The sequence below is a fragment of the Somniosus microcephalus genome, chromosome 11 (assembly GCF_052327205.1).
Source record: "Somniosus microcephalus isolate GS21.2 chromosome 11, FLI_Smic_1.0, whole genome shotgun sequence".
Taxonomy (NCBI): Eukaryota; Metazoa; Chordata; class Chondrichthyes; order Squaliformes; family Somniosidae; genus Somniosus; species Somniosus microcephalus.
The window spans coordinates 220,175,097-220,202,598 of record NC_140997.1 but is presented as its reverse complement, the minus strand read 5'-3'; the positions used below and the strand labels follow the sequence as shown (position 1 = coordinate 220,202,598).

The 27,502-nt window shown below is 45.3% G+C and overlaps 1 protein-coding gene across 1 annotated transcript in view; it reads right to left on the bottom strand.

The window, feature by feature from the left end:
* mst1rb (macrophage stimulating 1 receptor b) overlaps positions 1–27,071 on the bottom strand; it is a 152,224-nt gene extending 125,153 nt beyond the window's left edge. Inside the window, exon 1 of the mRNA XM_086000006.1 lies at positions 25,580–27,071. Coding sequence (XP_085856132.1) covers positions 25,580–26,779 — 1,200 coding nt within the window. The 5' untranslated portion in view covers positions 26,780–27,071. The remainder of the gene's footprint in view (positions 1–25,579) is intronic.
* Positions 27,072–27,502: the final 431 nt, after the last annotated feature.

The following is a 27,502-nucleotide window of genomic DNA, read 5'->3' as shown; positions in this document are numbered from 1 at the left end:
GCACGTCAAAGCAAAACGCAATCGCAGATGCTTTGTCCAGGTTGCCACACGAGGACTCATGTGTTAGGAGTGAAGGTGCGATTTTCACAGACTTTCCCGTGAATGCAACTGAGATTGCAGATGAGACTCAAAAGGACTCAGTACTAAAAAGAGTGTATGAAAACACCTTGAATGGATGGACTGATCAGTGCCTGGACACAGAATTGAAACCCTTCCATAACCGTCGTACTGAATTGTCCTGTGAGCAAGGTTGTATCAAGTGGGGAAACAGAGTGGTGGTACCTACTTTGTCGAGAGATAGAATTCTGGCCGTATTTCATATTGAACATCCAGGGATCGTCAGTATGAAATCAATGGCAAGAAGCTTTGTTTATTGGCCTGGAATGGACAGTGATCTTGAATCACTTGTCAGCAAATGCAGCGTCTGCCAAAATTGCTGAAACAAACCACCCAAAACTCCACTACAACCCTGGTCATGGTCAAGTAGATCTTTTCAGAGTACATGTAAACTTCTGTGAGAAAGCAAATGATTATTTCCTGGTACATGTAGATAGTCACTCAAAGTGGATTGAAGTGAAACACATGGGTTCTATCAAATACTACAACTGAACGCACCACAGATGAGTTGAGGTCTATCTTTGCATGTCATGGCTTTCCTGAAGAGCTTGTTTCTGACAATGGCCCTCAGTTCTGTTCTGTTCTATTCCAAGAATTCATGAAACGGAATGGTATCAAATACACTCTCGTTCCACCATATCAGCTAGGATAGTCAGAATAGTAAAAGTTCTCAAAAAGCAAGTGTTGCAGGGTTGTTCGGGACTCAGCATAAAGTAACATTTGGCAAATTTCCTGCTGAAGTACAGTACAACTCCGCACACTACAACTGGACATACCCCAGCAGAACTCTTGAAGAGGAGATTGAGAACACGATTGAGTCTTGTTCAACTAAATTTGACCTCAAGAGTTGAACAGAAACAGTGGAGTCAGAAACGTTATTATGACAGCAATCAGAAAGAACGCAGTTTCAGACAAAACAAGTGTGTTCGTGTTCTCAGTCCCCCTGGCAAGTCGAGTTCACACAAGTGGGATATAGGAACCATGGTGGAGGTTGGTGGAACCAAGAGATATTTGGTTGAAATTGGTGACAACATCCGAAGTGTTCATGTAGATCAAATGATCTCTGCTAGAGATGAACCAAGACGTGATTTTGAACTCATTGATCATGTGTTTGACTCAGTTCAGACTTCAGTAACTGAGTGGAAAAAGAGTGGAAGAGCAATAGTGGTAGGGCATTCGATAGTTAGGGGAGCAGACAGGCTTTTCTGCGGCCGTAGACGTGACTCCAGGATGGTACATTGCCTCCCTGGTGAGAGGGTCAAGGATGTCACTGAGCGGCTGCAGGACACTCTGAGTGGGGAGGGTGAACAGCTAGAGGTCGTTGTCCATATCGGTACCAACGACATAGGCAGAAAGAGGGATGAGGTCCTGCAGGCAGAGTTTAGGGAGCTAGGAGAGACATTAAAAAGCAGGACCTCAAAAGGTAGTAATCTCCGGATTACTCCCAGTGCCACGTGTTAGTAAGGGGAGGAATAGGAGATAGAACAGCTGAATGCGTGGCTGGAGAGATGGTGCAGGAGGGAGGGCTTTAGATTCCTGAGGCATTTGAACCGTTTCTGGGGAAGGTGGGACCTGTACAAGCCGGACGGGTTACACCTCAACTGAGCCGGGACCAATATTCTCGCGGGGAGCTTTGTTAGTGCTGTTGGGGAGGGTTTAAACTAGCTTGGCAGGGGGATGAGCACCAGCATATAGGAGTAGAAAAGAGGACTAAGGTGCATAAAAGAGTGTATTGGGTAGTACTAGAGGCGGTAGTAGTACCATATTAGATAGGAGCAGACCAAGAAAGACTACGAAAAATTCAAAAATGGATTTAGCATGCGTGTACGTAAACGCACAAAGTGTGGTGAATAAGGTTGGAGAGCTACAAGCACAATTAGCCGTGTGGAAATATGATGTTGTGGCAATAACGGAAATGACTGGGCACTTAATAGTCAAGGGTACAAGGTGTTCAGAAAAGATAGGGAAGGAAAAAAGGGAGGTGGGGTGGCAGTGCTGATTAAGGAAGACTTTAATTAGTGTTGGAAAGGGAGGATGTTCTTGAGGGGACAAGGACAGAATCCATTTGGTTAGAGTTGAGGAGCAAAAAGGATATGATCACGCTATTGGGGGTATTCTACAGGCCTCCAAATAGTGAGAGGAAGGTAGAGGAGCAAATCTTTAGTCAAATCACAGAGATATGCAAGAGCTATAGAATAGTGATATTGGGGGACTTTAATTACCCAAATATCGATTGGGATAATGCTAGGGTAAAGGGAAAGGAGGGGGGGGGGGGAATTTCTGAACTCTGTTCAGGAGAATTTACTTGACCAATATGTTCTTGGCCCAACTGGAAAGGAGGCATTCCTGGATCTGGTGCTGGGGAATGAGGTGGGCCAGGTCGACCAAGTGTCTGTGGGAGAACACTTGGGCTCGAGTGATCATCGTATCATAAGATTTAGATTAGCAATGGGGAGGAGCAAGGAACAATCGAGAGTGGAACTTCTAAACTGGAATAGGGCTAACTTCAATGGGATGCGAAAGGATCTAGCCAGAGTAAAATGGAACCAAAGACTGACAAGAAAAACTGTAATGGAACAATGGGTGATCTTTAAGGAGGAGATGTTCCAAGTACAGGCTAGGTACATTCCAACAAGAGGAAAGGGTAAGGGAACCAAAGCAAGGGCTCCTTGGATGACGAGGGCGATAGAGAAGATAATGAAACAAAAAAGAGGGTGTATGATGCATGTCAGGTGAATTCTTCAAAGGAGAACCAGACCAAATACAGTAAGTTGAGAGGAGATGTGAAGATGAAAATAAGATTGGCAAAGAGAGAATATGAGAGTAGAATGGCGGTTAACATATAAGGTAACCCAAAAATCTTCTACCAGCATGTAAACAGTAAGTGGGTAGTAAGAGGCGGGGTGGGGCCTATTGGAGACAAAGCAGGTGATACATGCTTAGAGGCACAGGGCAAGGCTAGAATACTCAATGAGTACTTTGTATCGGTGTTTACTAAGGAGGTGGATGCTGACAAAATATCGGCAGAAGTGGAAGAGGTAGAAGCAATGGAAGGGGTGAAAATTGATATGACAGGATGTACTAGAAAGGCTGGGTATGCTTAAAGTGGACAGGTCGCTTGGTCCAGATGGCTTGCATCCCAGGTTGCTAAGGGAATTGGGGGAGGAGATAGCGGAAGGGCTTGCCATAATTTTCCAATCTTCCCTAGATGCGGGGGAGGTGCCAGAGGATTGGAAAGTGGCAAATGTGGCACCATTGTTCAAGAAAGAGTGTAAGGACAATCCTAGTAACTACAGGCCGGTCAGTTTAACATCAATGGTGGGTAAAGTTTTAGAAACAATAATCAAGGAAAAAAATTAACAGGCAGTTGGAGAGGTTTAAGCTAATTAAGGCGAGCCAACATGGATTTGTAAAAGGCAGATCGTGTTTGACTAATCTAATTGAATTTTTTGAAGTAACAGGGAGGATCGATGAAGGGAATGCAATGGATGTTGTCTACATGGATTTTCAGAAGACGTTTGACAAAGTACCACATAGAAGGCTGGTTAACAAAATTGAGGCTCATAGAATAGGTGGGTCAGTGGCAGCTTGGATAAGGAATTGGCTTAAGGACAGAAAACAGCGAGTTGTGGTAAATGGCTGTTTTTCAGACTGGAGGATGGTAGACAGTGGTGTTCCCCAAAGGTCAGTGCTGGGGCCACTGCTTTTTTTGATATATATATATATAAATAAATGACCTGGATATTGGAATACAGAGTAGAATTTCTAAATTTGCCGATGATACCAAACTTGGGGGTGTGGCAAACAGTGAGGATGATACCAATCGACTACAACAGGACATAGAAAGGCTAGCAGAATGGGCAGACAAGTGGCAGATGGAATTTAATACAGAGAAGTGTGAGGTGATGCATTTTGGCATAAGGAACAGGGAAAGGCAATATACACTTAATGGCACAGTTTTAAAGTGTATGCAGGGACAGAGGGACCTGGGATTAATGTGCATAGGTCCCTGAAGGTGGCAGGACATATTGAGAGAGTGGTTAACAAAGCATATGGGATCTTGGGCTTCATTAAATAGAGGTATTGAGTACAAAAGTAGAGAAGTTATGCTGAACCTTTATAAAGCGCTGGTTAGGCCACAACTGGAGTATTGCATCCAGTTCTGGTCACCAAACTATAAGAAGTGAAGGCACTTGAGAAAGTGCAGAGGAGATTTACCAGAATGGTTCCAGGGATGGGGGATCTTCGCTACAAGGACAGGTTGGAGAAGCTGGATTTGTTTTCATTACAGCAAAGGAGGTTGAGGGGTGATTTGATAGAGGTGTACAAGAATATGACGGGTTTGGATAGGCTAGACGGGGAAAGGCTGTTCCCACTAGTTGATGGTACAAGGACTAGGGGACACAGATTTAAGGTTTGGGCAAGAGATTCAGGGGGGGACGTGAGGAAAAACTTTTTTACGCAGCGAGTGGTGAGGATCTGGAACTCGCTGCCGACGGAAGTGGTGGAAGCAGAGACACTCAATGTTCTCAAGGGGAGACTGGATAGGCACTTGAGGGAAATAAACTTGCAGGGCTACGGGGATAGAGCGGAGGAATGGGACTGACTGGATTGCTCTACAGAGAGCCAGCATGGACTCGATGGGCCAAATGGCCTCCTCCTGTGCAGTTATGACTGTATGATTCTTTGACTATGAATTAGCAACTCTTCGTGTCTCTGTCCTTCATTTGTTCTACCCACATATATTAAAGCTATCCCCACTTGGAATGAAGAGCTTCTCCAACAGCGAAGTAGGACGAGAAATGAGTTTGTAACTGTGTTGCATTTCTTTGTAATTTATTGGAACAAAATTGCTCAGTTGGCAGTCTCACTCAGAGGTCACCAGGATCGATGGTGCAAAAATGTTTGATGTTTGATAAAGCACATTGTTGAGATGAAGCTTTATTCTAAATTTGGCGTTTCGCTGGCTCCGTGACTTGCCTTGGGTCATTTTTCTACATTGAAGGTTGTTGTTGTTCATCCAGGACTGTGTTCATTCTCCAGCATGGTATCCCCTCACCTCAATAAATAATCACCATCCTTCTCCCCGTCCTCCACCCACATCTCTTAGAATCATAGAATGGTTACAGCACAGGAGGCCATTCGGCCCGTCGAGGCCGTGCCGGCTCTCTGCACGAGCACTTCAGCCAGTCCCACTCCCCCGCCCTTTCCCCATAGCCCTGCAAATTGTTTTCCTTCAGGTACTTATCCAACTCCCTTTTGAAAGCCACGATTGAATTTACCTCCACCACCCTTTCAGGCATTGCATTGCAGATCCTAACCACTCGCTACATAAAAATGTTTTTCCTCATGTTGCCTTTGGTTCTTCTGCCAATCACCTTAAATCTGTGTCCTCTGGTTCTCGGCCCTTCCGCCAATGCGAACAGTTTCTCTCCATCTACTCTGTCCAGACCCCTCATGATTTTGAACACCTCTATCAAATCTCCTCTCAATCTTCTCTGCTCCAAGGAGAACAACCCCAGCTTCTCCAGTCTATTCATGTAACTGAAGTCCCTCATCCCTGGAATTATTCTTGAAAATCTTTTCTGCACCCTCTCTAAGGCCTTCACATCCTTCCTAAAGTGCGGTGTCCAGATTTGGACACAATACTCCAGTTGAGGCGGAACCAGTGTTTTATAAAGGTTCGTCATAACTTCCTTACTTTTGTACTCTTTTAAAAAAAAAAAAGCAAGGAAGTAATGATGAACCTTTATAATTCTGGACACCACAGTTCCAAAACTCAAAAGAAATGTATTCCTTAAACAAACATGTTCTTTGTAGAATGATGATTGAGTCCAATTACTTCACCGGTCTATCGACAGCAGGTATAGCTACTGGAAAACTATGTACTCTGTGTCATGGTAACTATCAAACCTCCCACATAACAGTACTTCACCGTTTGTTCAATTAATAGGTGATCCATACAGGTATAGGTCACGGCAGCTGGCAAACAGTTTCACTGCAACATTCAAAGTTCACAAGGTAATTACAGGTGAAGGCGGCCGCTCAGTGCACCTTAACCCATCCATTCAGGAAGCTCCTTTGGTCCCTCCCCTTGCAGCATCCAATTGGGTCGTAAATACTTCCAGGGTTTTCACCTCCACTACTTTATCCAGGAGTACATTCCATGTACTGATCACTCTTTGCATGATAAATAACTCCTCAATGTCAGTTCTAAATTTGTCTTTTTAATTATTTTGAGTCTGTGTCCCCCTTGTCCTACACTTACAATTTAAAGTAATTCTCCATACAGTTTAACAATCTTCTATACCTCAGTAAGATCACACTCAGGCACTTTCTGTCCAGGTTGGAAACGCTAAAGTTTCTCTCATTAATAAACAACAACTTGAATTTCTATAGCACCTTGAACATATGTAAGAAGTCACACAACACCAGGTTATAGTCCAACAGCTTTATTTGAAATCACAAGCTTTCGGAGCGCTGCTCCTTCTTCAGGTGAAGTGGAGAAATGCATAAAGACACAGCTTATATAGTCAGAGAATCATGTCAGATGTTTACAGGTAACCTTTCCAACTGCCATTTATCACACCTCGGCAGAGAGATAATCACAGCAGTCAAAGGTGTGAATGGTGTCCAAACAGGTCAGTCAGGGAAACATTACATCAAAGAACAATGAGGTGGGGTCACAAGGGGTCAAATATTGCAGATGCTGGGGTCTGTATGAAAAACAAAAAAAGACAAAAAACATTTTTTTTGGCTGGAAATCACAGCAGGTCCGGCCGCATCTGTGTAGAGAGAACAAGCCAATGTCGACTCGAGTCTGGATGACCCTGCATCAGGTGGGGTTACATGTAGTGTGACATGAACCCAAGATCTCGGTTGAGGCCGTCCTCATGGGTGCGGAACTTGGCTATCAGTTTCTGCTCGACTATAACCTGGTGTTGTGTGACTTCTTACATTTGTCCACCCCAGTCCAACTCCGGCATCTCCACACCTTGAACATAGCAAAACGTCCCAAGGCGCTTCACAGGAGCGTTATCAATCGAAATTTATCACTGAGCCACAGGAGGTGATATCAGGACAGACCAAAAGCTTGGTCAAAGAGGTAGGTTTTAAGGAGTGTCTTAAAGGAGGAGAGAGAGCGGTAGAGAGGTGGGGAGGTTTAGGGAGGGAATTCCAGAGCTTAGGGCCTTGGCAGCTGAAGGCACGGCTGCCAAAGGTGGAGCGTTTAAAATCGGGGCTGCACAAGATGCCTGAATTGGAGGAGCGCAGAGATCTCGAAGGCTTGTAGGGCTGGAGGAGGTTACAGAGATAGGGAGGGGCGAGGCCACGGAGGGACAGCACACATTTGTCATCAGAACTGCAGACACTCAAGTCTTCCTCTTAATTCCTCCTGTTCTCACAATCTCACCAGAAGTATCCCAACAAGAGTTGTACTTTTTAAAAACATCCCTGAACTTGGTAATGAGGGCGCTTTAATGCACAGCTATATTTTTAAACCCATTTTTTAAAGTTAGTAACTTTGCTGCAAAAAGCACGAACAAAGGCCACAAATATTTGCTTAGGATATATTTGTTTAGACACAGAGTACCGAGTGACCACCTTGGCCAATCAGGTCAATGAAACTTGTTTCAGGAACTTGGCAACTCCGAGTTCAGAGACTTTCATTCACTCCTGTAATTTAGAGGCCTTGTGACTCTCGCTTATCTGGAGTTTCAAATGGAGAAATGCTTCTGTGGTGCCATGGATCTATTTTAATGAGTCCTGGTCTGTGCCGAGTTAGCTGGAATAGGGAACTGAGAGATACTTCCCATTCCCAGGGTTCCCATTCCCGATTGCAATCCAGCCTCTGCTGTGAAAGGTGCAAGTGCGGACGGCAGGCATGGACAAAATCTGGCTCGGCTGTGAGAGCTCCCCTAAAGAGCCTAACCACGCTCACTGCCTGGACTCACACTTAAAGAATGGCCGTTTGAGAGGGGTACAGGGCAGCTGAAACTTATAAAATTCTAACAGGACTGGACAGACTAGATGCAGGAAAGTTTCCGATGGCGGGGGAGTCCAGAACCAGGGGTCACAGTCTAAGGATAAGGGGTAAGCCATTTAGGACTGAGATGAGGAGGAATTTCTTCACCCAGAGAGTGGTGAACCTGTGGAATTCTCTACCACAGAAGGCAGTTGAGGCCAATTCATTAAATATATTCAAGAAGGAGTTGGATATATTTCTTAAGGCTAAAGCGATCAAGGGTTATGGGGAGAAAGCAGGGACACAGTGTACTGAATTTGGATGATCAGCCATGATCGCATTGAATGGCGGAGCAGGCTCGAGGGGTCGAATGGCCTACTCCTGCTCCTATCTTCTATGTTTCTATATGTTTCTATGTTTCTGCCAGTGCCACTGGAACCACAGTGAGAGTCAGTGCCTTCAGGAAAGGAAGTGTGTGAGTGGGGCGGGGGGAGGGGAGAAAATAAAACAAAAATCTATTTTAGTTCTTGCAATCATCTAGAAATCCTCAGGAATCTCACTGTGGAAATTAACTCCAATCAGCATTATATCCCTAACCTAAGATTTTTTACAAAGCTTGGACCATTTATCAATTGACAGGAAGTGATGTACCGTAACATTAAAATTTTAAGCAACTTCTTTAAGACTCTTCTCAGTCGTCAGGAGGGGGTGGATTTTGGGATGTCCTGTTTAATTAAACATTTCCTAGTGAAAATACAATGGGTCTTTTTTTCCCCCCCAAAAATACTTGAATAGTAACCTTCAAAGAAACAGAGACTAAAAGGATTGAAAATCCAGCAACAAATTCTAAATAAGATCACAGCAGAATGTCTCACCAATGTACAAGCCAAATTACGGCCACTTTGGGAGTAAAAAGAAAAATGCTGCAGATGCTGGAATTCTGAAATGAAAAGGAGAAAGATGCTGGAAACGCACGGGAGCTTCAGTCGGAATCTGTGGGGATGAGAGAACAGACATGACTGAGGTTTCGGGTGCAGACCCTTCTGTGCGCTTCCAGCATTTTCTGTTTTTGTCAACGGTCACTTTCGGGTTCTGTTGCCATCGAGATCTTTGTGCCAGGTAACTTGAAGCAGGCCGGGTGAACAAATGACTTGAGAGGTAGATGGCAGCAGGACACCAGATAATCTGACTGGATACACACTTGAATAATCCGATGTCTTTCGGGTGAGACATTAAACCGAGGCCCCGTCTGCTCTCTCAGGTGGACGTAAAAGATCCCACGGCACTATTTCAAAGAAGAGCAGGGGAGTTATCCCCGGTGTCCTGGCCAATATTTATCCCTCAATCAACATCACTAAAAAAACAGATTATCCAGTCATTATCACATTGCTGCTTGTGGGAGCTTGCTGTGCACAAATTGGCTGCTGCGTTTCCTACATTATAACAGTGACTACACTTCAAAAAGTACTTCATGGGCTGCAAAGCGCTTTGGGACGTCCGGTGGTTGTGAAAGGTGCTATAGAAATGCAAGTCTTTCTTTTCTTTATGTCTGCGGATCACATCTGTAATGATCAATAACATGTCATTCTATAGTGGACACTAGGTGGAGCCGTAGAGCTGTATATAGCTGTATGTATAAGACTACACTACCCAGCTGTATGTATATTAAGACTACATTACCCATGAGGCACTAGGCTACCCACAAGGCAACAGTCAAGATGGATGCCTCTACAGATACTGTACCTAGTCCACATGTGCTCAATAAAAGTGTCTAGCAAAAGCTAGCTGTGTTCATAATAAGAATGTCTATTTATTAATGAACATAAGAACATCCACTTGACCTTTCAGCGCAGCTGACAATGAGCGGTATATCAATGGCGCTCAAGCTTTTATTCTTCCTGGGCTGCAAAGGGGCAAACCACACAGCCTCAGGGAACACTTTCTGGCAGTAATTCTGACTTTGCACCGCCAGTCGGAAGCCTCGCCCGCAGCCACGCACACATCAGGAAATCAGGGGCACAGTAGGAGTGCAGGAATGCACCCCTGTTCTCGAGGAGCATCAAATCCACATTCACATTCATTCCCATCTATTATAAGCTGCTGATACCAACAGATCTTGGTCTTTTGATTCATCCAATCATGAGGCAACAGCCCTCACCAAACCAAACAGGCCCAGAAAATTAAAGTGGAAAATCCAGCAAGTAGGAAATATTAGCTGAGATAGGACCATTACCTGGACTTTGGGGGGCTGAATTGCCAGGGCTCGGGGACTTCCCATTTCGAGGTGCTGAAAACGACCCTCCCTGTTGATATCAAGCTGGTGCTTTCCAGCTTACTTCAGTCATTATCTCACTGATGACACAGAGCCTTTCACAATATGATTTATTCCAAACAGATAGCCCAACCCTGTCTGTACAAGTGTTCTCCGTTACTTCAGTAACTGAACAGAACGCACCTTTTACTGACAGCGGTGAACACGCGGCAAACACTCCTGCTTCACAGACCTACCCCAATTCCAAATTGGACACACGGATGGCAACTTCCCATAGTCTGGAGGTGGGATGGGAAGAAACCGCAAGGTGGAGGGCATTTCTGAAATCTGGAGAGTAACGTGGATTTAAATAGACCAGAGGAAAATTCAACATGTGGAAGTAGGTTTGAGAAAGACCCACCTTGTCCTGAAACCCAGACAGTTCACCTGAAGTTGTGATTTCTGTACAACACAGATGGATAGCTACATGTCTGGACTAAGCCAAGTAATTGCTTCCAATCAATCATGCCGTGGCTCAGTGAGCAGCACTCTCGCCTGAGTCAGAGGTTGTGGGTTCAAGTCCCACTCCAGAGACTTGAGCACAAATATCTAGGCTGACACTCCAATGCAGTACTGAGGGAGTGCTGCACTGTCGGAGGTGCCATCTTTCGGGTGAGACGTTAAACCGAGGCCCTGTCTGCTCTCTCAGATCCCATGGCACTGTTTCAAAGAAGAGCTGGGGAGTTCTCCCCGGTGTCCTGGCCGATATTTATTTCTCAACCGGCATCACTGAAACAGATTATTTGCTCATTATCACATTGCAGTTTGTGGGAGCTTGCTGTGCGCAAATTGGCTGCCGTGTTCCCTACATTACAACAGTGACTACACTTCAAAAAGTACTGCATTAGCTGTAAAGCACTTTGGGACGTCTTTCTTTATGGAGGGGGAAAAAAAACAGGCCGAACATGAAAGAACCCTACAGATTACACGTTATTTGATCATGACTAAAATTTCTATTAAAAACATTTAGTTCAGCTCATTGGGGTTTGACCATGAATAACTGAGCCATAAACACCAGGGAGGTCTTTGGATTAATATCCAGTCTGAATTAGCTTGGAGAGGAAGGAGTTGGGGAAGGGAGCAAAGAAAATGGAGCTCGTGCTCACTATTCAGAGACGCAGAATGGAAGTGCACGTGTTGCGATGCCGGTGTGATGAAATATGTCATTCATCAGACTCTGTATTTAACTACATATATTGTATTGCCTGCTCCTGTGTTTTTACCTTGTATTGTATATAGTGCACCGCCCCCTTTCTCCCCATTGGGTGTGTCGGCTCCGCCCATACCTGGCCCTACTTAAGACAAGCCCAAGCTTATCTTGCAGCAGAACAGCAGAATGCTAGGTGAAGACACAGGCATCTTTCTTTGCTAATAAAAGCCTTGTTTTATCCAGTAACTTTGAGCCTTGAAGTTATTGAGGCGCATCAGCCGGTCAAGGACAAGATTGTTCTCGACAGTAGCGCCCCTTTCCTTTCCCACTTGGACGCGGTCCCAGGAGCCAAACTATAAGGAGTTGATGCCTTCAGGGGGCGGGGGAGGGAAAGGTATTCGAGTTACCATAGCTCAGAACCAGCAATTACCCTATTTCAGGCCAAATAAACCTTAGGAGACCATATCCTTTCTAATTTGAAACTTGTTTTTTTTTACCATCTCTGCCAAATTAAGCATATGGAGATTTTGTTCCCCTCCTTAAGCAGTCTCTGAACTGAATGTTAATGGTATTTTCTCATGTCCAAAAGAATTATAGTCTAGCAACAACACTGGCAAGAATCCAAAGCGTGCCTGTCAATCAAATTCACCCTCTAATTGGATGGAGATCTGCAGACTGTGGTTTCACCACACAATGTGGGAATGTAGCCCATCGTCCTCAGATCCAAATCCAGAGCTGCAGTGCCTTCCCCCCGCCCCCGCCCCCACCCAGCCCCCTCCTCCTCAACATTCAAACGAACTTCCAACCGCTTTCAACAGTCTGATCTTCACAGACCGATTACACACAAACAAACATACTCACAACTTCCTCAAACAGTTTCTTGAAATGCATTCCACGGCTAGAATGAGGACAGAATTTTGTGAATAGGAACTGGCCAATAAATGTTGCCTCCATGGCCTTACAACGTGGAAGAGTTGTGAACCACAAACATTTTCTCACCCTTGGAGTGAACTTCACCAGAATGTAACTGTGGCCCCCCATGCCCTAAAGCCCATATTCTTTCTACAGCCAAAAAAGGGGAATGTCTGCACAGCCTAGTCATTTCAGCAATGTCTCAAGTATGTATGGGTGGAATGGTTCAAAGTATTTTCAGTACTCAGATTAACAAATGGTTGTTTAAATGTCATTTGACAACATGGGAGTGTCTGATTGCAGACAGTGTTTGACTCTCCTTAGTAAAAGCCAAGCTGTCTGGATCATTCTTTCTATACTGAAAATTATTGAAAAGCAAGGCCCCGCTATTTACTCGAGTTTGGGAAGAGAGCGGGGGGCTGGGGGTGATTTTCGTACGGGAAATCCTTAAGGCTTTCCCACACCTCCTGCAGTGATTAACCGCAAGACATCTTTTAAATTTTTCAAGAGGTTTCCCGCCCGACAGATTGATGGGTTGGCTGTCTGTCGGGCAGGAAAGCAGCTGGGGAGCAGATGTCAGGCAAGTCTGACATTCGGGGGTGGTGGCGGCCAATCGCGAGGGTCCGATCGCACGGAGGTAAGCTCGTTGGGCCTGGGTGTAACACTCCTGCTCCTTCTGGAGCACAAGCAGTGCAGTAAAGGCAATTACCTCATGGGTCCGGCCCTTCTCACCTCCTTCGACCCGCCGGGATTCCTGAGGCTCGGGAATCCCAGCCTCCACGAGTTCAAAAAAAAACTGTTAAATTGGAGGCACGCAGCCTCCTTATTAGATTTTAGTGACCGACCCGCCACCTGAGAGCAGGCCCCCCAATCCGCCTCCGATAGAACTGGAAGTGGGCGGGTTGGAGGCACATTGGGGGTCGGATTTGGGAATTCAAAAAATGTTGCTTTCCCACCCACCCCAACCCACCTGTCCTTGGAGGTAATCCCACCAAAGTGTTTGTTTAGATTACATGATTTTCTGTGCTAGATCCTTGTTGGTTATTAATGTTGGCACACAAGACAAAACAGATCACTGCGCGGCACAAGGTATTGGGTCAGCAGGCAGAAGGTCATTTAAGGACCTGTGAGAGTAATAAGTTGGGTTTTAGGAGGACAGTCTAAGAGCGCCAGGCTCACAAATGTACACTGGAAGGCGCACCACCTGTCCCATTGCTGCTAGGCACGAGACAAGGGTGGGCTTGCTGGCATCGTGGCATCAGCAGGTGAGGTGCCAACAACATCCGGGAGTTTTAACTTTATCTGGCAAGACAACAACTTGCATTTATATAGCGCCTTTAACATAGTAAAATGTCCCACGGAGTGAGACAGCGAGTTCAAAGTTCAATGTCTGTACTTCCCTCTCCATTTTAAACGCGACTTAGACTGTCCTAGCATCCTAAAGGCACTTTTATAGATCACATATCGGGAGGTGACATACATGAACCAGCTCCCATGAACCAGCAGCTGGCTCATAGGCCCAGTCTGTCAGGGTTTGTTTCAACAACGCTACCACCGAGATAAGGGAGTATGATTCAGCAGCATAAAATTCAAGAGCAGGCTCGCGGATGCCAGTCGTTCCGAATCGAAACTAAACCAGTGAATAAAAAGCAGCCTCTTGAGCATCCCTGATTATAATCGCTTCCCCACTGGGGGCCGTGCCTTCAGCTGCCCGGGCCCCAAGCTCTGGAATTCCCTCCCTAAACCTCTCCGCCTCGCTTTCCTCCTTTAAGACGCTCGTTAAAATCTACCTCTTTAACCAAGCTTTTGTTCATCTGCTTTAATATCTCATGTGGTTCGGTGTCAAATTTTGTTTGATAACACTCCAGTGAAGCTCCTTGGGATGTCTTACTACATTAAAGGCGCTATATAAATACAAGTTGTTGTTGTTAATGTTAAAACAGAAAATCATGGTAAAAGCAACAGGTCAATAGCATCTGAATAAAGAGATAGGTTACTGCTTTGGATAGAAATCCTTCACATATGCTAACTACCGCCATTACGTTTCCACGGTGGGGTAGAGGGCGCGGTCTCCCGATCGACCACCCTAAAGAGGATGTTTCCCCTCGTGGGGGAATCTAGAACTAGGGGGCACAATTTTAGAATAAGGGGGTACCCATTTAAAACGGAAATGAGGAGGAATTTCTTCTCCCAGAGGGTCGTGAATCTTTGGAATTCTCTTCACCAGAGAGCTGTGGAGGCTGGGTCATTGAATATATTTAAAGTGGAGATAGACAGGTTTTTGAACGATAAGGGAGTCAAGGGTTATGGGGAGCGGGCGGGGAAGTGGAGTTGAGGCCAAGATCAGATCAGCCACGATCTTATTGAATGGCGGAGCAGGCTCGAGGGGCCAAATGACCTACTCCTGCTCCTACGTCTACTTCAGAAGATGATCACAGGAAACTCCGGCAAAATTACATAAACAGCCATTTACATCATTTCTCCAGGATTTCTGCTGAAATTATGGCAAAGAGCAGGGAACCCCACCTGAAATTCTACCCCTACTAGTACAAAGTAAATGGATTTGTTACATCTGCAGGCTTTTAAAACCATTAGAAGTTGCTTTGCGCTATCAGATAAACATATGCGTATCCATTACCTGTTGCTCTTTCTCCCTCCGTTCTTTGCTCTGGTCCGTAAAGGGGCTCACCTGTTTATTCAAAGGATCTATTCCTTACACCGGAGGTTCCCCAACTGCGGTTAATCAAGGGGGCGCTAGGAGGACAGGCTGGCCAAGAACGAGAGCTACTGCTGCAGACTCACCTCGCCAAAGGAGGTGCATTATGGGGCGATCTCAGCTCAATGTGGGTGCTTGAATACCCGCGTATTTCTAGAGGTGGACACTGGACCTCTCAGAGCTGCTTGAGGTGCACTGTAACCAATCACTTCTTGTACCAGAAAGCAGCTCCGATCATTCCAATAGCAAACTACTGCAGATGCTGGAAATCCAAAATAACAACAGAAAATGCTGGAAAAACTCAGCAGGCCAGGCAACATCCGTGGAGAGAAATTAGAGTCGACGTTTCGGGTCGAAACCCTTTTTCAAAACTGGAAAGGAAATAAAATAGATCGAAGGCAGGGCTGCGATAGAACAAAAGAAGTAAAAGAGACATTAAGAGGTATTCAAAACCAGATGAGATGGTAATAGGACAGTGGAGACAAAAGACGGCTGAGATTAGGTGTGAAGTGTACTGGCAGGATGAGAGACAGCTGCCATGTGGGAGAGAGAAAGAAAAGGAAAGGGGGGGGGGGGGGAGAGAGAGAGGGAAGACCCAAAACAAAGGGGTGGAAAAAAATATAAGTAAAAATGTAATAGGGGCCGAGGTTATGATCTGAAATTGTTGAACTCCATATTGAGTCCGGAAGGTTGCAAAGTGCCGAATTGGAAGATGAGGTGCTGTTCCTCAAGTTCCTCAAGTTGAGGAACAGCACCTCATCTTCCAATTAGGCACTTTGCAACCTTCCGGACTCAATATCAAGTTCAACAATTTCAGATCATAACCTCGGCCCCTATTACATTTTTACTTATATTTTTTTCCACCCCTTTGTTTTGGGTTTTCCCTTCCCCCCCCCTTTCCTTTTTTTTTTCCTCTCTCCCACGTGGCAGCTGTCTCTCACCCTGCCAGTACACTTCACACCTAATCTCAGCCGTCTTTTGTCTCCACTGTCCTATTACCATCTAATCTGGTTTTTGAATACCTCTTAATGTCTCTTTTACTTCTTTTGTTCTATCGCAGCCCTGCCTTCGATCTATTTTATTTCCTTTCCAGTTTTGAAAAAAGGGTTTCGACCCGAAACGTCGACTCTAATTTCTCTCCACGGATGTTGCCTGGCCTGCTGAGTTTTTCCAGCATTTTCTGTTGTTATTTCCAATCAGTCCAATGTCCACTTCTAGAAATCAGCAGGGATTCAAACATCCCCTTCTGTGCGGAGATCGCCACCAATGGTAAAGGAGAACCTAAAAATAAGTCCGGCGGAGTGCGAGGGCGGGGGTGATCTCAGTGGATTTAATACAAGTAAAAAGACTGGTAATGGAAAACATAAATGACTTAAGATATAAAAATCTCCAGGACCTGATTCTTTTCCAAACAGATAGGGAAATTGCAGATTCAAATGTCATAATTTTCCAAAGCTTTCTAGGTTCAGAAATTGTGCCTTTGGATTGGAGAATTGCATTCCATTATTTAAGAAGGAATGCAGGGAGAATCCAGGTAACTACAGACCTGTCAGTTTAACGTCAATTGTGGGAAGTTACTGGAATCTGTCATCAGGGACAGAGCGGCTGAACACTTGGGCAAGTATCAGTTGATCAAGGAGAGTCAGCATGGATTTCTGAAGGGTAGGTCATGTCTGACTAACCTCGTTGAATTTTTTGAAGAGGTCACGAACATGTTGGATAAGGGAGTGTTCTATGGATGTTGTCCGTGTGATGAAATATGCCATTCATCACTCATCTGTATTCTCTGTGTGTGATTGTGCCTGTGACTGTGGTTTAGTTTCAGTTTCATTTCCCTTACCTCACCTGTATTGTATTGTGTATAGGGCTCCGCCCATACCTGGCCCCTATGTAAGCAGGCCCAGCGTGTCTCACATCCAGTACAGCAGACCTCTGGATGGGAGACACTTCTCCACTGTGTGTTACCTTCTAAGTTAATAAAAGCCTTGCTTTGTTCCGCTAACATTGAGTCTCGGATTTATTGAGGCACATCAGTCTGTAGGAACTTCCAGAAAGCATTTGATGAAGTTCCGCAAAAGAGAACATTAGCAAAAATGAGAGCACACAGAATTGGAGATAACCTTGTGAGCAGGAAGTTACAAAGTTTTGCACTTCACGGAGTCTGTCTGTGGTAGATGGAGCTCAATGTGGGGGAGTGTGAGGGCATCCACTTTGCATCAGAGAAAGACAAATCGGAATATTTTCTTCATGGTGCGAGACTAGGAACTGTGGTGAGACCACATCTTGAGTATTGTGTGCAGTTTTGGTCACCTTATCGGAGGAAGGATGTTCTTGCCATGGAGGGAGTGCAGCGAAGATTCACCAGACTGATACCTGGGATGGCAGGAATGACGTATGAGGAGAGATTGGGTCGATTGGGCTTGTACTCGCTGGAGTTTAGAAGAATGAGAGGGGATCTCATTGAAACTTATAAAATTCGAACAGGACTAGACAGACTAGATGCAGGAAGGATGTTCCCGATGGTCGGGGAGTCCAGAACCAGGGGTCACAGTCTAAGGATAAAGGGTAGGCCATTTAGGACAGAGATGAGGAGGAATTTCTTCACCCAGAGAGTGGTGAATGATGTAAGAAAAAGGAGACTTACCATCAAGTAACTTTAAAGTAAGCTTTAAGTAACTTATAAACACACTATATACAAGAGAGGTCTTTACCATGCCTCTGGTAGAAGCCTCTTACAATACTGAACAGACCAGTATTTATACCAGTCCAACAGGAAGTGAGGTATGTACACAGTTCATAGTTCACAGGAAGTGATGACATAACTTCCCGGAAGTTAGCATTTTTATCACATTCTTCCCTCCTGCAGGATTAGGAGGCTGTGGTCTACCTTTTGGTCCGCAGCCGCCGAACAAGGAAGAGTCGCACCCGTTTGGATTCCCGTCGTAGAGGGTCGCTGGTCCGCTTACATGCGGTTGGCCATTGGTCAGAGTCTGTGTGGCCTGGATTGCCCTGTGAAGGGTCGGGGAGATCATGGCTTCGAGTACGAGCCCCAATAGGTTCAAAGTCGGACTGCCTCTGTTCAGAGGGAGGTGCAGAGCTGGTCTGTGGCGGATCAGTACTTTCATGCGCGGTACTGGGAGGGTCGCAACCTTGAGCACGGGGTTCTACCGGCACCAAGCTAGTTGGTGTCCGATCAGGATCCTGGAGAGGGGTACCCGATAGGTCCCAAGAGTTTCCTGGTGAAATGCCAACACCCGATGTCCCACTAGGTCCTGGTGGGCAGGGAGCCAGATCCCGTAATGATACGGTAGATTCTCGGCCGTCGGAATATCGTATGTTTGCATAGGTGGGGTTGGCATCGGTTAGTTCAACCTCGTCTACGAGAGGGTCATTTTTAGACGTCCGAACGTATCTTCGGAGTAATACAGGTCCAGGAGTAGTTAGCCATGGCGGGAGTGATGTCCCATGAGATGAGCGACGCTGGAATCCAAAGAACCGCTCATGAGGTGTAGTATTTGTGGCTGTAGAAAGCAGAGACTGTATAGAGTGCAATGCATCCGGAAGCACTGTTTCCCATTGCTGGTCTGGTAGGCCCCAAGATCTTAAAGCGAGACGTACGGAATTCCAGATGATACCGTTATACCTCTCTACCTGCCCATTTCCGATGGGATGGTATGGTGTTGTTTTGCTTGTAGCAATTCCCCGTTCTGAGAGGTAGTCCTTGAGTTCCCTTGACATAAAGGATGGACCCCGATCTGAGTGAATATAAGCCGGCATGCCACAGAGAGAAAATACCTGCTCAAGGCAGCAGATTACTGTGGACGCCAGCATATTGGAGCAGGGGAAGGCAAACGGAAAACGTGAATATTCGTCGATCATGGTGAGCAAATATGTGTTCCGAGTTGAAGAGGGCACTGGGCCCTTAAAATCGATGCTAAGTCGTTGCATCGGTTGGGTTGCATGTATGAGTATACCAGCTGAGGGGCGGAAGAACTGAGGTTTTAATTCCGCACAAAGCCGGCATTCTGAGCATATTTTCTTTACATCTCCAGTGGAAAAAGGGAGATTCCGTGATCGTACGAAATGTAGCATGCGCGTAACGCCAGGATGACACAAACCATTGTGGACATCCATGAGAGTGGAGGATGACATAGTGGAGCAGAATGCCCGTGTGAGGGTGTCCGGGGCCACATTCTCCTTGCCAGGCCGATAGAGAATGGTATAACCAAAAGAGGCCAGTTCCATCCTCCAAAGTTGTATTTTATTATTCTTAATTTTGGTTCGTTTTCGATTATCGAGCATGAAGGCGACTGATCGTTGGTCCGTGATCAATGTAAAGTGCTGGCGAGCTAGAAAATGGTTCCACTTCCGTACTGCCTCTATGATGGCTGTGGCTTCTTTCTCAACCGGAGGATAATGTAGCTCGGCACCTTGTAAGGTCCTGGACATAAATGCTACAGGACGACCTTCCTGATTCAGAGTAGCCGAGATCGCCACCTCCGAGGCATCACATTCAACCACGAAAGGGAGATTCTCATCGATGGAGTGAAGAGCCGCTTTCTCCAACTGTTTTTTGAGAAGGTTAAAGGCTGCAACAGCCGCTGTTCCCAGTGGAAATGATCTAGCATGCAGCAAGGGTTGGATTTTGTCCGAAAAATGAGGAATCCATTTAGCGTAGTATGCAAACAGACCGAGAGCCCGACGTAAAGAAGCCGGATTCTTAGGTGACGGGAGCTCTTGGAGCGGGCGAAGTCTTTCTGGGTCTGGCTTAATGATACCATTGCCTACGCAGTAGCCAAGGATGTTGATGGTCGGTTGCGACTCAACAGATTTGGATTCATTCAGGGTCAAATTACGGCGATGGAGGGCATCCCGAAATTTTTGGAGGTTGGAGTCGTGTTCCTGTTGATCGTGACCTGCAATGGTAATGTTATCAAGATAGGGAAAAGTGTCCCTTAGGTTTTCCTGCTTAACCAGGCCATCCATTGCCCGTTGAAAGACAGCCACTCCATTAGTAACCCCGAATGGGAGGCGACGAAATTGGTACAGCCGTCCATTAGCCTCAAAGGCTGTGTACTGCTTATCTGAGACCTTCAAGGGTAACTGATGATAGGCACTTTTTAAATCGTAAGTTGAGAACACTTTGTATTCGGCCAGTTTATTAACCATATCATCAATGCGTGGCAATGGGTAGGCGTCCAAGTCGGTATATTGATTGATGGTTTGCGAATAATCGATGCATAGTCGCTGTTTGTGAGGTTTTAGAGGGTTCTTGACAATGACGACTTGAGCCCGCCAGGGCGACGAACATGGTTCAATGATATCCTCTGCTAGAAGTCGAGAGATTTCAGCCGCAATAAAAGATTGGTCTTCCTGATTAAAGCGCCGCGATTTCGTTATTATCGGTTGGCATTGAGGCGGAATACTGGCAAATAATGAGGGTTCATCAAGTGAAGCTGCTGATAATGCACAAAAAGGTAATTTAGATGGTATATTAGAAATAGTAAGTCCGGGTTTGGATCCACCAAACTCAATGGTGAGTTTCTTATGCTGTTTTTGGAAGTCCAGCCCTAAGAGGAGATCACTACATAAGTCTTTGAGCACCGAAAGTCGGGTGGAGGGATACATACGACCATGAAGTGTCATATCAACAACACAAAAGCCGGAGATTCTGGTATTAAGTGATGACTGGGCCATCGCAATTGCCTGGTCCGATGGGAAGACATGTAGTTTCAATTTCGCAACAATCTGTTCCTTAATGAAACTATCAGTACTTCCTGAGTCAATTAAGGCATCTAAGGTATGCCCTTTAATTGAAATTTTTGTGGCTGCCTGAGACAGGTTCTGTGGGCAAGCAGCTGTAATTGGTGTCGTTGCACAGAGAGTGGCTAAAACTCTCGGTGTGCTTCTTCGGGAGAGAGCTCGAGAGGAAGCTTGATAGGTCCTAGCTGGAGCATCTTGATAGGCCCTAATTGGGGCAGTTCGGTAGGTCTTAGCTGGATTGGCCCTCGTAGAGGCCCTTGATAGGCAAACTTTAGCAAAGTGTCCTTTTTTCCCGCAATAACTGCAGATTGCATTGCGAGCAGGGCAGGTTTTCCTAGGGTGAAAAGCATCTCCACAAAAGAAGCATTCCTTCCTAGATTGCCAAGAGGCTGCTAAAGTGGGGTCGTCCTCCTCTTCTTCATCAGAATTATCAGAATTAGATTCCCCCATGATAGGGTTCACCTGAGACCGCTTGAATTGTCTGGTTGCAGCTACAGCAGCAGATCGAGATCTGGGCAGCTGATAGAGGTCTGCATTTCTCTTTGCCAAATCCAGTGAACAAGCTAGGTCAAAAGCTTTTTGTAGCTCAAGTGTTTTACTTTCTAGTAGACGCTGGCGTATAAATGGAGAGGCAATCCCGCAGATGAAAGCATCACGAATCATTTCTTGGCGGTACAGCTCAGCTGAGGCTGCCTGAAAGTTACAATCTACGCTGAGCCTGCGAAGTTCTTGCAGGAATTCGTCAATTGATTCCCCTGGCCCTTGTCGGGCTGTGGCCAGTAGATGTCTAGCATAGACCTCATTTGGGGTCTTCGCATACAGTTTCTTAAGTGCCCGAATCACCTCTTCGTAATTATCCCAGTCATCAACATATTCGAACACTTTTGGGGTCACATAATTGACAAGTATCTTCAATTTAGCAGGAGCATCCACTTTACATTCATCCAGAAAATTCTCAAAAGTACGATACCAATGCTTCCATACCCTGCCAGCTGCTGGTGTATTCGGGTCCAAGTCCAGACGAATAGGTCTAAGGATTTTCTCCATGATGGGTGGTTCCCTGGATCCTTAACTTCCGAGTTTGTCTGAAGGTCTAGTATTTGTCAGTGTAAATACTAAGTTACTTAAATTGATGTAAGAAAAAGGAGACTTACCATCAAGTAACTTTAAAGTAAGCTTTAAGTAACTTATAAACACACTATATACAAGAGAGGTCTTTACCATGCCTCTGGTAGAAGCCTCTTACAATACTGAACAGACCAGTATTTATACCAGTCCAACAGGAAGTGAGGTATGTACACAGTTCATAGTTCACAGGAAGTGATGACATAACTTCCCGGAAGTTAGCATTTTTATCACAGTGAACTTGTGGAATTCTCTACCACAGAAGGCAGTAGAGGCCAATTCATTAAATATATTCAAGAAGGAGTTGGATATATTTCTTAAGGCTAAAGGGATCAAGGGATATGGGGAGAAAGCAAGGACAGGGTACTGAATTTGGATGATCAGCCATGATCGCATTGAATGGCGGAGCAGGCTCGAGGGGCTGAATGGCCTACTCCTGCTCCTATCTTCTATGTTTCTATGTGAAGGAGCAAAGGGATTTGGGTGTCCATGTACACAAATCACTAAAAGCTAGTGGACAGGTAAAAAAAGTCATGAAGGCTAATAGAATGTTGGCCTTTATCTTAAGGGGGTTGGAATTCAAAAGTGATGCTTCAGTTGTATAGAGCCTTGGTCAGACCCCATCTGGAATTTTGGGCACCGCACCTCAAGAAAGATATACTGGTCTTGGAGTGGGTACAGCACAGGTTGATACTTAAAAGGGTTAAATTAGGAGGACAGGTTCCATGAACTTGATTTGTATTCCCGTGCATTTAGAAGGTTGAGGTAATTGAATCGAGGTGTTTAAAATGATAAAGGGATTTGAAAGGGTAGATACAGAGAAACGCTTTCCTCTAGTGGGGGAATCCAGAACAAGAGGGCATAATCTTAAGATTAGAGCTAAACCATTTAGGAGTGAAATCAGAAAGCACTTTTTCATGTAAAGGGTAGTGGAAATTGGAACTCCCTCTTCCCCCAAAAGACTGCGGATGCTGAGACAAAAGAAATGTTTAAGACCGAGGTCAATTGATCTTTGTCGGGCAAGAGGATCAAGGGATGTGGAATAAAGGAGGGTAAGTGGAGTCGAGGTACAGACCAGCCACAGTCTAACGGAATGGCGGAGCAGGCTCGAAAGGCCTCCTCCTGTTCCTACGTTCCCGTAATGCACCTTCCGTGGCGATGCGAGGCTGCTTCAGTTAAAAGTAAAAGGCATTTCTGTGACATCTGGTCGCTGTGTGAAAGTAGAGATTGTTGAAACAGCTGGCTAGTTGAGGCACACAATCCCAACGCGACTGGAGGCAGGGTGAGCATTTTCAACTCCTCAAACATTTTTTTTCCCCCTCAGTTTTTGAAACCAATAGGATTGAAGTCTGCCATCTTGTTGGGGACTACAAAACACTGTTTCTTAGAAAAAGGAGAAAGGGGCGTGAATGGGGTACGAGTCTCCGAGAGTGGTGGGGGCTCATCAAAAAGGTTTGGGAGCCTCCGACTTAAATATCACCCTACCTTTTCTCTTTCTTTAGACCCGAACGTTATCTCCAACATTATCTGATTTTATTTCAGAATTGCATTTTTTTTCCTTGTTTTAATCTGCGACAGTATTCCGGCCTTGTGTGAGGATTAGCAGATTATTTACGGGAGAGAGATTATTGGGAGCAACAATGGATGCAATTCACACAAGCACTGCAGGTTAAAAAAAATTTTTTCGATTCAAACACCTTCAGTTTACAAGCTTGGTAAACACGGCCTCACAAGCACAAAATTGCTCATCAGATGCCATTTATAAATACAAAATATTTTATTGGCCTTCCTCTTTCGGGTCTATGCCAATTACTTAAGTTAATAATTTATTACATGCGGCTTCCCCTTTCACCGCCTCATTAGTTAATGTACTGCAGCTCACTCGGGAAAAAATTTCCATTATTTGCCACACCCGAATGTTTGAACGGCTGCGGTATACTTGGATACATCATGCAAAGACTTGCAAACAGCATCACTGTAACACAGTTAAGCAGCCAAGTATAAAACTGGAAATGTGTGAGATTTAATGAATCTGCAATTTTGCCAGAGCACTAGGAAGCATGAAATAAGAAAGCTCAGCAGTTCTGACGCAGGGTCATCGACCTGAAACGTTAACTCTGTTTTTCTCTCTCCACAGATGTTGCCTGACCTGCTGAGTATTTCCAGCATTTTCTGTTTTTATTTGAAATAAGTAAGGGTCATTTCACCCATTACGCCCCCTTTCTGGTCATTATCACATTGCTGTTTGTGGGAGCTTGCTGTGCGCAAATTGGCTGCCACGTTTCCCACTTTACAGCAGTGACTACACTCCAAAAAAGTACTTCATTGGCTGTAAAGCGCTTTGAGACGTGGTGGTGGCTGTGAAAGGCGCTATATAAATGCAAGTCTTTTCTTTCTTCCAAGAGATCAACACAATTTGCACCAAATAGAATTCACCCCAACTTAATCAGTCTTCTGAGCACACGATAGTGTTGCAGTTATGGTGCTGGACTAGAAGACCAATAGTGCTGCAATTAATTTGATTAGTAGCCTCCTGCCCAAGCTTGCTGGCCTGCCCTTCAGGTCACCTGATGGCTATCATGAGAAACAGGAGCCCCTGCCTCTGGTGCACTTGCTGCAGTCAGATTTCGATCGACTCCTCCTCGAAGATGGGCGCTGTGCTGTTGCCAGAACTGCTCTCAGACATGTTCTTCGGTTGTTGCAACAGTATCAGCAAATACTATTCAAAAAAAAAATGCTCTTGCCCCTTTAAGCTGCTGCAGACCTTTAAGATCTGCAACAGCACATAAATGCTAGGCCCTTGTTCAATAAGCGCTGAACCGCAGGCTGTAGCCGAACTGGAATTCACCGACATTATACAAATGTGCTAAGCCCCCCCCAAAAAATACAGCCGGGTTTAGTGAGGTTCAAGTCAGGCACATGTGAACTGTGCACCACCCACCTTACACTGGGGCGAATAGCCCATATGAACATAGGTCACATTGTAGAGTTAGCTTGTTGCTAACACTGGTTACAGAAAACCAAATTAGGTCCTTGGAATGGTTGGCATCAAATTTGAAAGCAGAATAGAGAGAAAATAGATTTTCTATTCCACAACAATGATGTCCCTCATTCTGACCAGCAAAAAATATAATCCTTCTCCCCACCGTGCATTAAAAAAAAACACAATGGCCTATAAATTGGGCCGTGGCCATTTTTGGGCACACGGGGGCGGGGGGGGGGGGGGGGGGTGTAGTTCGTGCCGCACCGCCACCCCCAGCCACCCCTGCCCTCAAAAGATGAAACCCGAGGCTCTCCAGAGATGGTCAAGCCCCAAGACCATAAGACCCAAATCTGTCACTGAATGCAGCCCTTCCTCCCAGTCATATTCCCACAATCGCTGCACGCTTAATGTAAAGCCCAGCTAAAACTCCAATCTTCCTCCTGTATCAAATGGTGCTTCACAGGATATCTGAAGACTGTGCAGTGAGCTGGGGATAGAGAGGAGAAGAAAAAAATAGGAGCAAAGAATTCTGTACTCACGTCTTGAGGGCAGTACTCCATCTGCTGGAAAAATTCTAGTCCCCTTTCCGGGGGGGTCTCATGTGTTGACTGACAGCAAGCATCCATCCCTTCTTTAATTGCCACATTGATGTTTTTGACTGAGAAAGTGCATAAGGCCGACTTCCGACGCAAGACGTTGGTTTTGGGCTCACTTTCTGCAAAAACTCCAAACAACACATCATCATTCTCTGTAACTTTAAGCATCTTGGCAAGATGCCTACCCGGTTTAGCCAAATAAGCAGCTTGCAATACATTGTATATGGTGTCCCTGGCCCCGGGTGTCATCCATGGCTCATAAAAGCACTCCAGGACAAGCTCACGGTAATTTCTGACCTCGTACTCTCCAACCTTCAACCGAGCGATTCTAGTTTGATAGCTTTCTGAGGTTGTGCTTTCCTTTTGAACGGTTAGAAAGTAGACATAGTCACCAGAGCTGAAGGAATAAATGTAATCTATAGGATAGGAGTCTAGAAATTCATCCAGCACAGTTAAAGATGACTCATTATCAGAAGGGAATACAAACCCGTCCATTGTTGCCAGCAGTCTCTTCATTGATATTGACTTTGGACCATGCGTTTTTGCAACTGTGCTGTTGACTGTGGCACCAATGAACAAATAGGTGACATATGATTCTGCATGAACCTGCACTTGGGTGCCTAATGGGCTCGCCACACAGTCAGGACAAAGGCCAGGCCTATTGTTTTCCTTCTTGAATAGACAAGTCAGGTCACTGAGATTACCCTCCATGAGATGGTGCTGGTAGCAGATGCCATGTTGAGAGCTTCCACAGCTATATAGATATGGGTCGATAAGATCAAACACGAGGACCTCATTGTCATTATCTTCCATGCCAACTGTCGGCTCCCAGTCTGTCACACAACGTTTGCACATCGCACAGTCCGGGCTGCCAACTGGACCGGTCTGCAGTTCAGACGTCTTTTTGAGAGCCAAGTTTAAAGCGTACAACCGGTTCCTCACTGCTAGATAGATGCCTCGTGGCTCATAACCATACACCACTATATTCTGGATTGGTTGTTCTGCATTAAAATTGGTCAGGGTGTATTGGACATCAAAGTCAAACTGTTTAGGCTCCCTCGGGCACTCGTGAGTATCACAGGATGAAATATGTGTCAATATCCATACAGTTAGCCAGAGGAAGATTTCTGCCCCAGATGTCATCCCGTTGCCAGACGTCACTTCAATGAGGGTTGTTGGTGGGTGGGAGGTGAAGAGATCAGCAATTTCCAAATTTTCAAACAATCAAGAAAAAATTCCTTAACTTTTGAGCAGTCTTCTTCAGTCCTGCGATCATGACAAAGTACCCAAGAAACGGGGTTGTAATACGTTGATGTAGAACTACTTTTATACACTAAAGATGGGGTACGGGATCGTGCAGTTCAGACGCAAAACTCGTATCTTCTTCAGTGGAGTTTTCTTTCTGCAGCCACCTCCCAGATGTGAAGGCTGTCCTACTGCTACACCAGAAGGGGAAAAAAAAATTAAGTTAGCTCGCCGAAAACCAGGAATAGTTGCAGAATTTTCTCCCCTCGTTCAGTGTAATAACCCTTAAATAACAATTCAAAAAATAAGCACAAGGGACTTTAACAGAACATTTCATCTGCTGAAGAACTCACAACACCTTACAGTTTAAAGCACATTAACACAGAAACATAGAAGATAGGAGCAGGAGTAGGCCATTCGGCCCCTCAAGCCTGCTCCGCCATTCAATGCGATCATGGCTGATCATCCAAATTCAGTACCCTGTCCCTGCTTTCTCTCCATATCCCTTGATCCCTTTAGCCTCAAGAAATATATCCAACTCCTTCTTGAATATATTTAATGAATTGGCCTCTACTGCCTTCTGTGGTAGAGAATTCCACAGGTTCACCACTCTCTGGGTGA